General features: G+C 44.6%; 1 protein-coding gene across 1 annotated transcript; it reads right to left on the bottom strand.

Moving 5' to 3' along the window:
• Positions 1 to 1,571: 1,571 nt before the first annotated feature.
• On the bottom strand, positions 1,572 to 17,044 carry LOC129857122 (sugar transporter SWEET1-like). Its single transcript, XM_055925068.1, has 6 exons — positions 16,810 to 17,044; positions 16,367 to 16,444; positions 16,126 to 16,249; positions 10,010 to 10,171; positions 6,660 to 6,779; positions 1,572 to 4,757 (listed from the first exon to the last, which is right to left on the bottom strand). Exons 1-6 carry the CDS (start codon positions 16,875 to 16,877, stop codon positions 4,650 to 4,652), a joined length of 660 nt encoding a protein of 219 aa, XP_055781043.1. The 5' UTR covers positions 16,878 to 17,044; the 3' UTR covers positions 1,572 to 4,649.
• Positions 17,045 to 17,424: the final 380 nt, after the last annotated feature.

Genomic DNA, 17,424 nt, shown 5'->3' with positions numbered 1-17,424 from the left:
CTCTCCCCGTGGCATAGCTAGGTCTCTCTCCCCGTGGCATAGCTAGGTCTCTCTCCCCGTGGCATAGCTAGGTCTCTCTCCCCGTGGCATAGCTAGGTCTCTCTCCCTGTGACATAGCTAGGTCTCTCTCCCTGTGACATAGCTAGGTCTCTCTCCCTGTGGCATAGCTAGGTCTCTCTCTCTGTGGCATACCTAGGTCTCTCTCCTTGTGGCATAACTATGAATCTCTCCCTGTGGCATAACTAGTCTCTGTCCCTGTGGCATAGCTATCTCTCTATCCCTGTGGCATAGCTATCTCTCTATCCCTGTGGCATAGCTATCTCTCTATCCCTGTGGCATAGCTATCTCTCTATCCCTGTGGCATAGCTATCTCTCTATCCCTGTGGCATAGCTATCTCTCTATCCCTGTGGCATAGCTATCTCTCTCTCCCTGTGGTATAGCTATGTTTTTCTCCCTGTGGCATAGCTATGTTTCTCTCCCTGTGGCATAGCTAGGTCTCTCTCCCTGTGGCATAGCTATGTTTCTCTCCCTGTGGCATAGCTAGGTCTCTCTCCCTGTGGCATAGCTAGGTCTCTCTCCCTGTGGCATAGCTAGGTCTCTCTCCCTGTGGCATAGCTATGTCTCTCTATCCCTTTCCTTGATCCTTCCATGCTCTCTTACATCTTGTTACACTCTGTCAATCTCTGCTGTTCCCTTGACCCTATTCCTCCCTCTTTCCTCCCCCCCCCCCCCCCCCCCCCCTCTTTTCCCCCACTCCCACTCTCTTGGTGTTGTGTCTGTGTGTTCTCAGTAGGGAGGCTCGATCTTTTGGGTACAGGAAGAGAAGCTGGCACACACATACACACACGCTGAGAAACCCAAAACACAGCCGTTCCCACAGCTGCCCAATCAGGCAGTGTTGGCTAGGAAAACACACTTACTCATGCGCACACACATCAACACATTCTCATTGCAGAACAATCACACTGCCTTGTCTCACTCACACAAACTCATTCCCAGTATCGCCCAATCACGCAAGGTCTCACACACTGCTTTCCACACAAACAAACCTAAGGGTAACCTCATTAACCCTAAAACACAAACAAACCCCACATAACTACAAGAGCAGGGGTGTATTTATTAGTCGGATTCCGTTGCGAAACTGTTTACCATTTACTCTAGGAAGCAAACAGAACCAAATGGGCAGGGACCTGCCTGAATTTGTCCAATAGAAACTTACTTTTAGAGTAAACAGTTTCTGTTGCTAAACGCTTTGCAACTGACTAATGAATACACCACTGGTGTTCCACATGGTCAAGTGCAGTGCTCTCACCTCGTTCAATATGTCTGCATATTCAGCCAATCAAATTGTACCTATTCATGTTAGCAGTAGGCCTATGTGGACACTCCTTTTCCACACAAGGAAAAACACTGGATGTTAGACAACAGTATAAAACATTTTTTCAATCAGTCTGAAGAACCAGCAAAGCCCCAACTCCCTTATTTCCAGAGTGATAATATCCCATTAAAATAGCATATGTAGAATTCCCTATACACAATCCAATGCATCAACAACAACAAAAAGAGCACAGACAATATACTTACAGTATATTTAGTTTGGACAAACGTAAACCAATAAAAATTAAAATAAACACATTTTGCACACGAAGACACATGACCCAAATACAACCAATAAAAACATTGTATGAAACACAATAAGAATGGAATTCTTAGTCTTCCCTCATTTCATGGATTTAGAGAACAAGTACCGATTATGTAGAGTACATGCCAGGTCTGCTTAGAGTAGAGTAAGGGTTAGGGTTAGAGTAGGGTAAGGGTTAGGGTTAGAGTAGGGTAAGGGTAAGGGTTAGAGTAGGGTAAGGGTTAGGGTAAGGGTTAGAGTAGGGTAAGGGTTGGGGTTAGGGTTAGAGTAGGGTAAGGGTTAGGGTAAGGGTTAGAGTAGGGTAAGGGTTAAGGTTAGAGTTAGAGTAGGGTTAGGGTAAGGGTAAGGGTTAGGGTAGGGTAAGGGTTAGGGTTAGGGTAAGGGTTAGGGTAAGGGTTAGGGTAGGGTAAGGGCTGCAAAATTACAGTAACTTTCAATACATTCCCTTGTTTTCCAGAAATAGGGTTAGGGTAAGGGTAAGGGTTAGGGTTAGAGTAGGGTAAGGGTTAGGGTTAGGGTTAGAGTAGGGTAAGGGTTAGGGTTAGAGTAGGGTTGGGTTAGGGTAAGGGTTAGAGTAGGGTAAGGGTTAGGGTAAGGGTTAGGGTTAGAGTAGGGTAAGTGTTAGAATAGGGTTAGGGTAAGGGCTGCACAATTACAGGAACTTTCAATACATTCCCTGGTTTTCCAGAAATCCTGGTTGGAGGGCTCCAGATTTCCTTCTTATTCCCTTCAGATTCTGTGAATCCGCCAACACAGTCCTGCTTCATCTCTCCGTGGTACTTAACTGACCCATTCATATAAGTGATTGACTAGCGAGTCTAGACCGTAGACGTATGGTTATCCAGGTATTCAGGGCTTTAAGAAAGTATTATCAGCCTTATTCTAAAATGGATTAATTAAATAATAATCATCATCAAGCTTACACAATATCCCATGATGTCAGAGTGAAAACAGGTTTATATACATTTTTGCAAATCTATAAAAAACAGAAATACCTTATATACATAAGTATTCAGACCCTTTGCGATGAGACTCGAAATTGAGCTCAGGTCCATCCTGTTTCCAATGATCATCCTTGAGATGTTTCTACAACTTGACTGGAGTCCATCTACGGTAAATTCAATTGATTGGCCATGATTTGGAAATGCACACACCTGTCTATATAAGGTCCCACAGTTGACAGTGCATGTCAGAGTAAAAACCAAGCCATGAGGTCGAAGGAATTGTCCGTAGAGATCTGAGACAGGATTGTTTCGAGGAAAAGATATGGGGAAGGGTACCAAAACATTTCTGTAGTGTTGAAGGTCCCCAATAACACAGTGACCTCCATCATTCTTAAATGGAAGAAGTTTGGAACCACCAAGACTCCTCCTAGAGCTGGCCACTCGGCCAAACTAAGAAATCTAGAGAGAAGGGCCTTGGTCAGGGAGGTGACCAAGAACACTGACAGAGTTCCTTTGTGAAGATGGGAGAACCTTCCAGAAGAACAACCTTTTTTCAGAACTCCACCTATCAGGCCTTTATGGTAGAGTAGCTAGATGGAAGCCACTCCTCAGTATAAGGCTCATGACAGCCCGCTTGGAGTTTGCCAAAAGGCACCCAAAGGACTATCAGATCATGAGAAACAAGATTCTCTGTTCTGATAAAACCAAGACTGAACTCTTTGGCCTGAATGCCAAGCATCATGTCTGGATGAAACCTGACACCATCCCTACGGTGAAGCATGGTGGTGGCAGCATCATGCTGTGGGGATGTTTTTCAGCGGCAGGGACTGGGAGACTAGTCAGGATTGAGGGTAAGATGAACTGAGCAAAGTACAGAGAGATCCTTGATTAAGTCCTGAGCGCTCTGGTGCAGGTTCTCAGTCTGAGGCAAAGGTTCACCTTCCAACAGGATAATGACCCTAAGCACACAGCCAAGACAATGCAGGAGTGGCTTCGGGAGAAGTCTCTGGACTTGAACCCGATCTAACATCTCCGGAGAGACCTTAAAAAAAGCTGTGCGGCAACGTTCCCATCCAACCTGACAGAGTTTGAGAAGATCTGCAGAGAAGAATGGGAGAAACTCCCCAAATACAGGTGTGACAAGCTTGTAGCGTCCTACCCAAGAAGACTCGAGGCTGTAATCGCTACCAAAGGTGCTTTAACAAAGTACTGAGTAAAGGGTCTGAATACCTGAAATGTGATATTTCCATTTATTTTAATTTTATAAATGTACAAAAAAATAAAAAAATAAACCTCTCTTTGCTTTGTCATTCTGGGGTATTGTGTGTAGATTGATGAGGAAAATAAACAATTTAATACATTTTAGTGTAAGGCTGTAACGTAACAAAATGTGGAAAAACTCAAGGGGTCTGAAAACTTTCCAAATGCACTGTACATCAGTCTAGTTAAAAGAGAAGGATAACAACCCAGCAGATACTGTGGCTACCAGGAACAGTTGTTCACCCCTAGTTCACAGGGTACCATAGTGATGAGGACAGACAAGTCAACTATAAAGGTGAGGGGGTCTCAAACCCCACTAGAGGTGGGATCATCCTGCCCTGTTAGTTAGAGCGATTCAACCAATAGCAGCACATTGATGCTGAGCAAAAAACCTCCCACTGGGTAAAAGAGACTACTGTGATTGACAGGGCAGGACTGTCCCGCCCATGGTTGATTTCTCAGGTGGCACTAATGATGTCTCAGACTAGGACAGAAGGCACTAAAAGGAAGTGGTGGAGGGAGAAAGATGAGGAAGATGCCCCTAACCACTGATACAGGGTCAGATATTTATTCATAATTTTTCATCCCCCGTTGCTAGGATACTCTGATCCTAGATCTGTGATTAGGGACAGCTTCTGCCTTGAGAGGAGAAAGTCTTCTTAAACCCTTGGTGGGTAGGAGTGATCATGAATCATTTACAATATGAGTAACAATATCAGTGATTGACAGCCTGACCATGATAGGGTCAAGAAGCCTGTTATCTCTCTCCCTTGTAACCATTGGTGTGCGAGTCTCCAGCCACTTAGATTTCGATGAGCTTATAGGATTGCATGCCTTGATTGACAGATGCAAATCTCCAGAACAGGAAGAACCGGATGAGACTGGTCACAATGCCTGGCGTGTTTGGAACCTGGAACACACAAACAAACACACAGAGGTTAAAGCCTGGCGGGTAGGAGCATTGGGCCAGTAACCGAAAGATTGCTGGATCGAATCCCCGAGCTGACAAGGTAAAAATCTGTCATTCTGCCCCTAAGCAAGGCAGTTAACCCCCTGTTCCCCGGGCGCCGAAGACCTGGATGTCGATTAAGGCAGTTCTCCGCACCGCTCTGATTCAGAGGGGTTGGCTTAAATGCGGAAGACACATTTCAGTTGTACAACTGACTAGGTATCCCCTTTCCCTAAAGGTAATTTACAATCATTTAACAGTCCCCTTCCATCTAGCCCCTACCATCTAGTCCCTTCCATCTAGTCCCTTCCATCTAGCCCCTACCATCTAGTCTCACATACAGTCTATTCAGACCCCTTGACTTTTTCCACATTTTGTTACTTTACAGCCTCATTCGAAAATTGATTAAATAAAAAAAATTCTCTTCAATCTACACACAATACCCCATAATGACAAAGCAAGAACTAGATTAAAAAAACAAAAACCTTACTTACGTAAGTATTCAGACCCTTTGCTATGAGACAGAAATAAATTGAGCTCAGGTGCATCCTGTTTCCATTGATCATCCTTGAGATGTTTCTACAACTTGATTGGAGTCACTTGTGATAAATTCAATTGATTGGACATGATTTGGAAAGGCACACACCTGTCTATATAAGGTCCCACAGTTGACAGTGCATGTCAGAGCAAAAACCAAGCCATGAGGTCAAAGGAATTGTCCGTAGAGATCTGAGACAGGACTGTGTCAAGGCACAAATCTGGGAAGGGTACCAAACCATTTATGCAGCATTGAAGGTCCCCAAGAACACAGTGACCTCCACAATTCTTAAATGGAAGAATTTTGGAACCACCAAGACTCTTCCTAGAGTTGGCCACCCGGCCAAAATGAGCAGTCGGGGGAGAAGAGCCTTGGTCAGGGAGGTGACCAAGAACACTCTGACATAGCTCCAGAGTTCTTCTGTGGAGATGGGAGAATCTTCCAGAAGGATAACCATCTCTGCAGCACTCCACCAAATCAGGGTTTTATGGTATCGTGGCCAGATGGAAGCCACTCCTCAGTAAAAGGCACATGACAGCCTGCTTGGAGTTTGCCAAAATGCACCTAAAGACTCAGACCATGAGAAACAAGATTCTTTACTCGGATGAAACCAAGATTGAACTATTTGGCCTGAATGCCAAGGGTTACGTCTGGTGGAAACCTAGCACCATCCCTATGGTGAAACATTGTGGTGGCAGCATCATGCTGTGAGGATGTTTTCAGAGGCAGGGACTGGGAGACTAGTCAGGTTCGAGGGAAAGATGAACGTAGCAAAGTACAGAGAGATCCTTGATAAAAATCTGCTCCAGAGCGCTCAGGACCTTCTAACAGGACAACAACCCTGCCAAGACAATGCAGAAGTGGCTTCGGGACAAGTCACTGAATGTCCTTGAGTGGCCCAGCCTGAGCCCAGACTTGAACCCGATCAAACATCTCTGGAGAGACCTGAAAATAGCTGTGCAGCGACATTCCCCATCCAACCTGACAGAGCTGATCTGCAGAGAAGAATGAGAGAAACTCCTCAGATACAGGTGTGCCAAGCTTGTAGTGTCATACCCAAGAAGACCCGAGGCTATAATCGCTGCCAAAGTACAGAGTAAAGGGTCTGAATACTTATGTAAATGTGATATTTTAGTTGTGTATTTTTTATAAATTAATACAGTTGCAAAAATGTCTATAAAACTTGTTTTTGCTTTGTCATTATGGGGTATTCTATGTAGATTGATGAGGGGGAAAAATTATTTTATACATTTCAAAATAAGGCTGTAACGTGGAAAAAGTCAAGGGGTCTGAATACTTTCCGAATGCACTGTATACACACACACCATGATATAGTAGTCTTGCAGCTGTAGTCCATAGAGCGTCCAGGATGTTGAGGTGAGGAACGTAGCTACAGTCAAAGAGAAGGACAAACGCTCCACACTACCAGTACGCACGATCTCCATCTGACAGAGAAGAGAGGGGGCGAGAGAGGAGAGGGGACGAGAGGGGGCGAGAGAGGAGAGTGGGCGAGAGAGGAGAAGGGACGAGAGGGGGCGAGAGAGGAGAGGGGCGAGAGGGGACGAGAGAGGGGAGAGAGGAGAGGGGGCGAGAGAGGAGAGGGGGCGAGAGAGGAGAGGGGGCGAGAGAGGAGAGGGGGCGAGAGAGGAGAGGGGGCGAGAGAGGAGAGGGGGCGAGAGAGGAGAGGGGGCGAGAGAGGAGAGGGGGCGAGAGAGGAGAGGGGGCGAGAGAGGAGAAGGGACGAGAGTGGAGAAGGGACGAGAGGGGGCGAGAGAGGAGAGGGGGCGAGAGAGGAGAGGGGGCGAGAGAGGAGAGGGGGCGAGAGAGGAGAGGGGGCGAGAGAGGGAAAGGTGTAGAGAGAGAGGGAGAGGGGGAGAGAGAGAGAGGGAGAGAGAGACGAGGGGGAGAGAGAGAGACGAGGGGGAGAGAGAGAGAGGAGGGGGAGAGAGAGAGACGAGGGGGTGATGAATTGACACAGTTCCAACGTATCCAGAAAGAGTAGAAGGGATAAAACACAAACCCTGAACAACAGGAAGAAAAGATGAGAGAAAGGCAGGAAATAGACACAGGATGATATGAGGAGACAGACAGAGGGAGAATGAGACAAACAGGAAGGTGGAGGGCAGGGCTGTACAATTCATCCAATTCACATCAAAATCGCAATATTGACATGTGCAATATCCATATAGGAAGACATCCATATTGCAATATTTAGAAACGCCACGTGTAACATCCGTTTTTATAGTTCACTCAGTTTGTCTCTCTTCCTCTCCCTTCTTGCAGCTGCTTCCCACACACCAAGCCCTGCCCCGTCACTCAAGCAGCACACTTCCTATTCCCTCCCAGGCCCACCCATGGCTGAGCCCCTGCCCAGTCATGTGAAATCCAGATTAGGGCCTAATGAATTTATTTCAATTCGCTGATTTCCTTATATGAACTGTAACTCAGTTGTTGCATATTGAGTTTAGATTTTTGTTCAGTATATATCGCAATATTTGCACTAGAGGTCGGCCGATTATGATTTTTCAACGCCGATACCGTTTATTGGAGGACCAAAAAAGCCGATATCGATTAATCAGACGATTTTTATTTATTTATTTGTAATAATGACAATTACAACAATACTGAATGAAGACTTACTTTAACTTAATATATTACATCAATAAAATCAATTTAGCCTCAAATAAATTATGAAACATGTTCAATTTGGTTTAAATAATGCAAAAACAAAGTGTTGGAGAAGAAAGTAAAAGTGCAATATGTGCCATGTAAAAAAGCTAACGTTTAAGTTCCTTGCTCAGAACATGAGAACATATGAAAGCTGGTGGTTCCTTTTAACATGAGTCTTCAATATTCCCAGGTAAGAAGTTTTAGGTTGTAGTTATTATAGGACTATTTCTCTCTATACGATTTGTATTTCATATACCTTTGACTATTGGATGTTCTTATAGGCACTTTAGTATTGCCAGTGTAACAGTATAGCTTCCGTCTCTCTCCTCGCTCCTACCTGGGCTCGAACCAGGAACACATCGACAACAGCCACCCTCGAAGCAGCGTTACCCATGCAGAGCAAGGGGAACAACTACTCCAAGTCTCAGAGCGAATGACGTTTGAAACGCTATTAGCGCGCACCCCGCTAACTAGCTAGCCATTTCACATCGGTTACACCAGCCTAATCTCAGGAGTTGATAGGCTTGAAGTCATAAACAGCAGAGCTGCTGGCAAAACGCACGAAAGTGCTGTTTGAATGAATGCTTACGAGCGTGCTGGTGCCTACCATCGCTCAGTCAGACTACTCTATCAAATCATAGACTTAATTATAACATAATAACAGAAATACGAGCCTTAGGTCATTAATATGGTCGAATCCGGAAACTATCATCTCGAAAACAAAAAGTTTATTATTTCAGTGAAGTACGGAACCGTTCCGTATTTTATCTAACGGGTGGCATCCATAAGTCTAAATATTCCTGTTACATTGCACAACCTTCAATGTTACATAATTACGTAAAATTCTGGCAAATTAGTTCACAATGAGCCAGGCGGCCCAAACTGTTGCATATACTCTGACTCTGCGTGCAATGAACGCAAGAGAAGTGACACAATTTCACCTGGTTAATATTGCCTGTTAACCTGGATTTCTTTTAGCTAAATATGCAGGTTTAAAAATATATACTTGTGTATTGATTTTAAGAAAGGCATTGATGTTTATGGTTAGGTACACGTTGGAGCAACGACAGTCCTTTTTCGCGAATGCCACCGCATCGATTAAATGCAACGCAGGACACGCTAGATAAACTAGTAATATCATCAACCATGTGTAGATATAACTAGTGATTATGATTGATTGATTAATTGTTTTTTATAAGATAAGTTTAATGGTAGCTAGCAACTTACCTTGGCTTCTTACTGCATTCGCGTAACAGGCGTGCTCCTCGTGAGGCAGGTGGTTAGAGCGTTGGACTAGTTAACCGTAAGGTTGCAAGATTGAATCGCTGAGCTGACAAGGTAAAAGTCTGTCGTTCTTCCCCTGAATAAGGCAGTTAACCCACCGTTCCTAGGCCGTCATTGAATATAAGAATGTGTTCTTAACTGACTTGCCTAGTTAAATAAAGGTGTAAAAAAATTAATAAATACAATTATTATTATTTTTTTTTAATCGGCAAAATCGGCATCCAAAATTACCGATTTCCGATTGTTATGAAAACTTGAAATCGGCCCTAATTAATCGGCCATTCCGATGAATCGGTCGACCTCTAATCTGCACCCCCCAAAAAATAAGCACAATTCGACTTTTTGCCCATATCATGCGGCGGAGGAATAAACAGTAACACAGAGGCAACAGAGGGAAAGAGAGGAGTCAAAGGGCAAGGGGAGAGAGAGTGATTAGAGGTGGTCATGTTCTGAACATGGAATCTTATTGGCCTGTTGTTGGTCTACCTTACATATTTATGAGAGTATGTGAGGAATCGGAGTATAGTGGGTATCAGGGTGGTAGGTATCAGAACATTGGAAAAATAGGTCTGTTTGCCAGGCTAGTGAGTGTATGTTATCTGAACGTTGTGTTAAAGTTGTATAAAAGTTTCTTCACCAGTGCGTGGAAGAATGTGTCCAATGCGTGGACATAGGGTGCATATTGTATAAACACTGTGTCAGAAAAGGTTTGCATATTTACCAGGTCAGCGAGTGGACTCAGGTACATGCTGATAGTGAACAGGCTGCAGGTGAGACCTAGCTGGGCCAGCTGAGACTCTCCCTGAGGCAGGAGAACACTGAAGTACAGCCAGCCTCCACAGACCACTCCTCCTGCTAGTAACGTCTGAGAGGTCACTCGCCTCTGGAACGAACACACACACAAGTTTACTAGTTTTAAACATTTTGGCACACACCCTAAAACTAGGCTTCAAGCAGTGAACCAGTGGGCAGATATACTAAAAGTGTACTTCAAACCCTAACGGAAAAATACAAACAATGAACTAAAGCAAAAAACCTGGAATATCTACAGAAAAACATCATTATGATATCTACCAGACCATCTCGAAGACAAACGAATGCACTCCTGGGGGATTCAGGTCTGGCCGTATCTATGCGATAAGTAACTATAAAACACTGTGGTCAGCTCACCTTGTCATTGGTGTAGTGGCAGTAGGAGAGACTATAAAACACTGTGGTCAGCTCACCTTGTCATTGGTGTAGTGGCAGTAGGAGAGACTATAAAACACTGTGGTCAGCTCACCTTGTCATTGGTGTAGTGGCATTAGGAGAGTCTATAAAACACTGGTCGGCTCACCTTGTCATTGGTGTAGTGGCAGTAGGAGAGACTATAAAACACTGTGGTCAGCTCACCTTGTCATTGGTGTAGTGGCATTAGGAGAGACTATAAAACACTGTGGTCAGCTCACCTTGTCATTGGTGTAGTGGCAGTAGGAGAGACTATAAAACACTGTGGTCAGCTCACCTTGTCATTGGTGTAGTGGCATTAGGAGAGACTATAAAACACTGTGGTCAGCTCACCTTGTCATTGGTGTAGTGGCATTAGGAGAGACTATAAAACACTGTGGTCAGCTCACCTTGTCATTGGTGTAGTGGCAGTAGGAGAGACTATAAAACACTGTGGTCAGCTCACCTTGTCATTGGTGTAGTGGCAGTAGGAGAGACTATAAAACACTGTGGTCAGGTCACCTTGTCATTGGTGTAGTGGCAGTAGGAGAGACTATAAAACACTGTGGTCAGCTCACCTTGTCATTGGTGTAGTGGCAGTAGGAGACTATAAAACACTGTGGTCAGCTCACCTTGTCATTGGTGTAGTGGCATTAGGAGAGACTATAAAACACTGTGGTCAGCTCACCTTGTCATTGGTGTAGTGGCAGTAGGAGACTATAAAACACTGTGGTCAGCTCACCTTGTCATTGGTGTAGTGGTATTAGGAGAGACTATAAAACACTGATGATAGATGGCTTAGCAGTTCAGACGTCATTTTTGTCCTCGTACTGTCTTGTCCTGTATATATATATTTACACCTTCTTCGCATATCTTTTATATTTTTTTATTATCCAAGAACTCAACTACAAAAGCTTTCCTGCAACCCGCCTCACCAATTACAACAAAAAAGTATTATTTACCTCAAATCTGAAAATCCACAGTGAAGCTAACCAGGGGCTAATCAGAAGTTAGCCAGAAAGCTAACCAGAAGTTAGCCGAAAGCTAGCCGAAAGCTAATTTGAAGCTGCCCAGAAGTTAGCCGGCTTGCTGGCTAGCGTTGGTGTTTCAGCTGCCCACGTTTTGTGGTCATCAGCTATTCCTTTAGCTCGATAATTTACCGGCACTTTTGTGCAACGCGACTCAGACCGGAGCATACCGCATACCATTTTTTTTTCTCTCAGTTTCCCCGGATTTCAGCCGCAGGCTCTGGACATTTGCACCTTGATTTCGCAGCTAGCTAGCTGCAAACCGTGTGACTATTGGCTTACGTCGATCCCGGAGCAAACTTAAATTATTCTGGAGCTAGCCAGCTGAGGAGTTCCATCAGCCATTCCTGGGCTACAGTCACCTATCCGGACCTGTTTTTTTTTTTGCTGCAGATACGGAGCCCCACCGGGCCTTCACGATTGACTGCCGACGTTATCTGCCCGAGGGAGTTATCCAACTGGCACCTCCGTCGCGACGTTACCCGAACGCTCACCTGGGGCCCGCTAATCGTTAGCTGTCTTATCGGCTGCTATCTTAATAAGTATTTCGGACAATTTTTTTTTTCTTTTTTTTTTTTTCTTGGGTCACTATATCTATTTTGCCAATTGGATTGATCCCCTCTACAAGACACGGAACCCCACTAATCTACCGACGGAAACGCACGAGGTGTCTAAAAATAGACCTCCATCCTATGCTATCTAGATAGCCATCTACCCGGCCAGCTGTCTGGATCGCCGTGACCCCAACCAACCTCTACTCACTGGACCCTTATTGATCACTCGATTAAGCATGCCTCTCCTTAATGTAAATATGCCTTGTCCACTGCTGTTCTGGTTAGTGTTTATTGGCTTATTTCACTGTAGGGCCTCTAGCCCTGCTCACTATACCATATCCAACCTTTCATTTCCACCACCCACATATGCGATGACATCACCTGGTTTCAATGATGTTTCTAGAGACAATATCTCTCTCATCATCACTCAATACCTAGGTTTACCTCCACTGTATTCACATCCTACCATACCTTTGTCTGTACATTATTCCTTGAAGCTATTTTATCGCCCCCAGAAACGTCCTTTTACTCTCTGTTCTAGATGCTCTAGACGACCAATTCTCATAGCTTTTAGCCGTACCCTTATCCTACTCCTCCTCTGTTTCTCTGGTGATGTAGAGGTGAATCCAGGCCCTGCAGTACCTAGCTCCACTCATATTCCCCAGGCGCTCTCTTTTGATGACTTCTGTAACCGTAATAGCCTTGGTTTCATGCATGTTAACATTAGAAGCCTCCTCCCTAAGTTTGTTTTGTTCACTGCTTTAGCTCACTCTGCCAACCCGGATGTTTTAGCAGTGTCTGAACCCTGGCTTAGAAAGACCACCAAAAATTCTGACATTTTCATCCCCAACTACAAGATTTTCAGACAAGATAGAACGGCCAAAGGGGGCGGTGTTGCAATCTACTGCAAAGATTGCCTGCAGAGTTCTGTTTTACTATCCAGGTCTGTTCCCAAACAATTTGAACTTCTACTTTTAAAAATCCACCTCTCTAAAAACAAGTCTCTCACCGTTGCCGCCTGCTATAGACCACCCTCTGCCCCCAGCTGTGCTCTGGACACCATATGTGAACTGATTGCCCCCCCATCTATCTTCAGAGCTTGTGCTGCTACGCGACCTAAATTGGAACATGCTTAACACCCCAGCCATCCTACAATCTAAGCTTGATGCCCTCAATCTCACACAAATTATCAATGAACCTACCAGGTACCACCCCAATTCCGTAAACACGGGCACCCTCATAGATATCATCCTAACCAACTTGCCCTCCAAATACACCTCTGCTGTTTTCAACCAAGATCTCAGCAATCACTGCCTCATTGCCTGCATCCGTAATGGGTCAGCGGTCAAACGACCTCCACTCATCACTATCAAACGCTCCCTGAAACACTTCAGCGAGCAGGCCTTTCTGATCGACCTGGCCGATGTATCCTGGAAGGATATTGATCTCATCCCGTCAGTAGAGGATGCCTGGATATTTTTTTTAAATGCCTTCCTCACCATCTTGAATAAGCATGCCCCATTCAAGAAATTTAGAACCAGGAACAGATATAGCCCTTGGTTCTCTCCTGACCTGACTGCCCTTAACCAACAGAAAAACATCCTATGGCGTTCTGCATTAGCATCGAACAGCCCCCGTGATATGCAACTTTTCAGGGAAGCTAGAAACCAATATACACAGGCAGTTAGAAAAGCCAAGGCTAGCTTTTTCAAGCAGAAATTTGCTTCCTGCAACACAAATTCAAAAAAGTTCTGGGACACTGTAAAGTCCATGGAGAATAAGAACACCTCCCAGCTTCCAACTGCACTGAAGATAGGAAACACTGTCACCACCGACAAATCCACTATAATTGAGAATTTCAATAAGCATTTTTCTACGGCTGGCCATGCTTTCCACCTGGCTGCCCCTACCCCGGTCAACAGCACTGCCCTCCCCTCTGCTACTCGCCCAAGCCTTCCCCATTTCTCTTTCTCCCAAATACAGTCAGCTGATGTTCTGAAAGAGCTGCAAAATCTGGACCCTTACAAATCAGCCGGGCTAGATAATCTGGACCCTTTCTTTCTAAAACTATCTGTTGAAATTGTTGCCACCCCTATTACTAGCCTTTTCAACCTCTCTTTCGTGTCGTCTGAGATTCCCAAAGATTGGAAAGCAGCTGCGGTTATCCCCCTCTTCAAAGGGGGGGACACTCTTGACCCTAACAGCTACAGACCTATATCTATCCTACCCTGCCTTTCTAAGGTCTTCGAAAGCCAAGTCAACAAACAGATTACCGACCATTTCGAATCCCACCATACCTTCTCCACTATGCAATCTGGTTTCAGAGCTGGCCATGGGTGCACCTCAGCCACGCTCAAGGTCATAAACGATATCTTAACCGCCATCGATAGGAAACAATACTGTGCAGCCGTATTCATTGACCTGGCCAAGGCTTTTGACTCTGTCAATCACCACATCCTCATCGGCAGACTCGACAGCCTTGGTTTCTCTAATGATTGCCTCGCCTGGTTCACCAACTACTTCTCTGATCGAGTTCAGTGTGTCAAATCGGAGGGTCTGTTGTCCGGGCCTCTGGCAGTCTCTATGGGGGTGCCACAGGGTTCAATTCTTGGACCGACTCTCTTCTCTGTATACATCAATGATGTCGCTCTTGCTGCTGGTGATTCTCTGATCCATCTCTACGCAGACGACACTATTCTGTATACTTCTGGCCCTTCTTTTGACACTGTGTTAACAACCCTCCAGGCGAGCTTCAATGCCATACAACTCTCCTTCCGTGGCCTCCATTTGCTCTTAAATACAAGTAAAACTAAATGCATGCTCTTCAACCGATCGCTGCCAGCACCTGCCCGCCTGTCCAACATCACTACTCTGGACGGCTCTGACTTAGAATATGTGGACAACTACAAATACCTAGGTGTCTGGTTAGACTGTAAACTCTCCTTCCAGACTCACATCAAACATCTCCAATCCAAAGTTAAATCTAGAATTGGCTTCCTATTTCGCAACAAAGCATCCTTCACTCATGCTGCCAAACATACCCTTGTAAAACTGACCATCCTACCAATCCTCGACTTCGGTGATGTCATTTACAAAATAGCCTCCAAAACCCTACTCAATAAATTGGATGCAGTCTATCACAGTGCCATCCGTTTTGTCACCAAAGCCCCATATACTACCCACCACTGCGACCTGTACACTCTCGTTGGCTGGCCCTCGCTTCATACTCGTCGTCAAACCCACTGGCTCCAGGTCATCTACAAGACCCTGCTAGGTAAAGTCCCCCCTTATCTCAGCTCGCTGGTCACCATAGCAGTACCTACCTGTAGCACGCGCTCCAGCGGGTATATCTCTCTGGTCACCCCCAAAACCAATTCTTCCTTTGGCCGCCTCTCCTTCCAGTTCTCTGCTGCCAATAACTGGAACGAACTACAAAAATCTCTGAAACTGGAAACTTATCTCCCTCACTAGCTTTAAGCACCAGCTGTCAGAGCAGCTCATAGATTACTGCACCTGTACATAGCCCATCTATAATTTAGCCCAAACAACTACCTCTTTACCTACTGTATTTATTTATTTATTTTGCTCCTTTGCACCCCATTATTTCTATCTCTACTTTTTTCTATCTCTACTATCTCTACTTTTTTTACTTGCTATATTGTATTTACTTCGCCACCATGGCCTTTTTATATTTTTATTTATTTATATATATATTTTGTTTGCCTTCACCTCCCTTATCTCACCTCACTTGCTCATATTGTATATAGACTTATTTTTCACTGTATTATTGACTGTATGTTTGTTTTACTCCATGTGTAACTATGTGTTGTTGTATGTGTCAAACTGCTTTGCTTTATCTTGGCCAGGTCGCAATTGTAAATGAGAACGTGTTCTCAATTTGCCTACCTGGTTAAATAAAGGTGAAATAAAAAATAAATAAAATAAATTGGTGTAGTGGCAGTAGGAGAGACTGTAAAACACTGTGGTCAGCTCACCTTGTCATTGGTGTAGTGGCAGTAGGAGAGACTATAAAACACTGGTCGGCTCACCTTGTCATTGGTGTAGTGGCAGTAGGAGAGGATGTAGAGGGACTGTAGACAGGCTCCTATGGTGTTAACCAGGACCAGAGTCCCATCCGTCTTCAGTATCCCATAATACAGCCAGCCCAGGTTACTATAGAGACAGACTAGACATTAGCTCAGTGTGCTAACACAGTATGAGTTGTGCAGATGACCCGGGTTTGATTAGTGGTCACTGGCACGTTGCCTAGGCAGCACACACACAGCTTACTTGAGGCATGTGGTGAGGAAGGGGAGGAACTGGACGTTATCTGCACTTTTGGAAGCTCTCATCTTCTTCAGGTCCGTCCTGACACACACACACACACACACACACAAATCTAGCATAAGAAAAAGGAAGGAACTGAACTAAAACATGATTTTATTATCACCTGTCCTGAGTATTCTATTTACACAAGCCTCGGGCATTGAACGAATAACTAAGCAAATATTTGATTAACTCATATCTGTGAGATAAGGGTGGACCAGCTGGCTAGCTAACCAACACCTAGCTAGCTATGTTTCCGCAGTTTAATGCAATTCAAACAAGCAAATTAGAACTGAATTTGGTCTCTGCCCAAGTTTGCGATGTTGGCAGTAAAGAACAGTTATCTAGCTAACGTTGGCTACTTAGCCAGATAGTTTCTCTGAAAAGCAGAAAGCTGTCAAACTTACAGTCCAGTCGAGAACATCCCGACTGTAAATACGATGCACGCCCATGATAGAAACTGCAAAAACTCCATAGATTGAAAACGGAATATGTGATGCACTATCTAGATAGCTAGGTATGTGTCTAAATTGTGAGTAATTTCGCTATGAATATCAAATCAGCTATCGTGCAAATTGTTGACATCTGCATCAGCGACTCAACGTTGACGTCGTCCTAACTACACAGTATTTCCGTGTTTGTAATTAGGAGCGTATTCATTACGCCAATTCTGTTGCAAAACGTTTCTTTTACGGAAGCAAGCAGAACGAAACGGGGAGAGACCTAGCTTCATGTGTCCAATAGAAACTCTCGTTTTGCTCTGTTTGCTTTTGTTTGGTTCTTTAACGGTAAACGGTTTCCTTAATGAATACGCCACAGTATGCTGAAAGAATTCTGCACTCTGATTGGCAGATAAGGATGAGAGGATGGATAGGTTTCCACCAATGATATGATGGTCAATATGACGATGGATGATTTCGCTCGTAATCCAGCAAGGACTTTAGGTACAGGTACCCCCCCCAAAAAGAGGGTCCATTTGCTACTTTTGTTTGATTACCTGCCATCGGAGTATTTAGAAATAT

Source organism: Salvelinus fontinalis, chromosome 6 (genome assembly GCF_029448725.1).
Source record: "Salvelinus fontinalis isolate EN_2023a chromosome 6, ASM2944872v1, whole genome shotgun sequence".
Classification (NCBI taxonomy): domain Eukaryota; kingdom Metazoa; phylum Chordata; class Actinopteri; order Salmoniformes; family Salmonidae; genus Salvelinus; species Salvelinus fontinalis.
The sequence above is the reverse complement of the archived record's forward strand: the minus strand, read 5'-3'. Positions and strand labels throughout refer to the sequence as shown.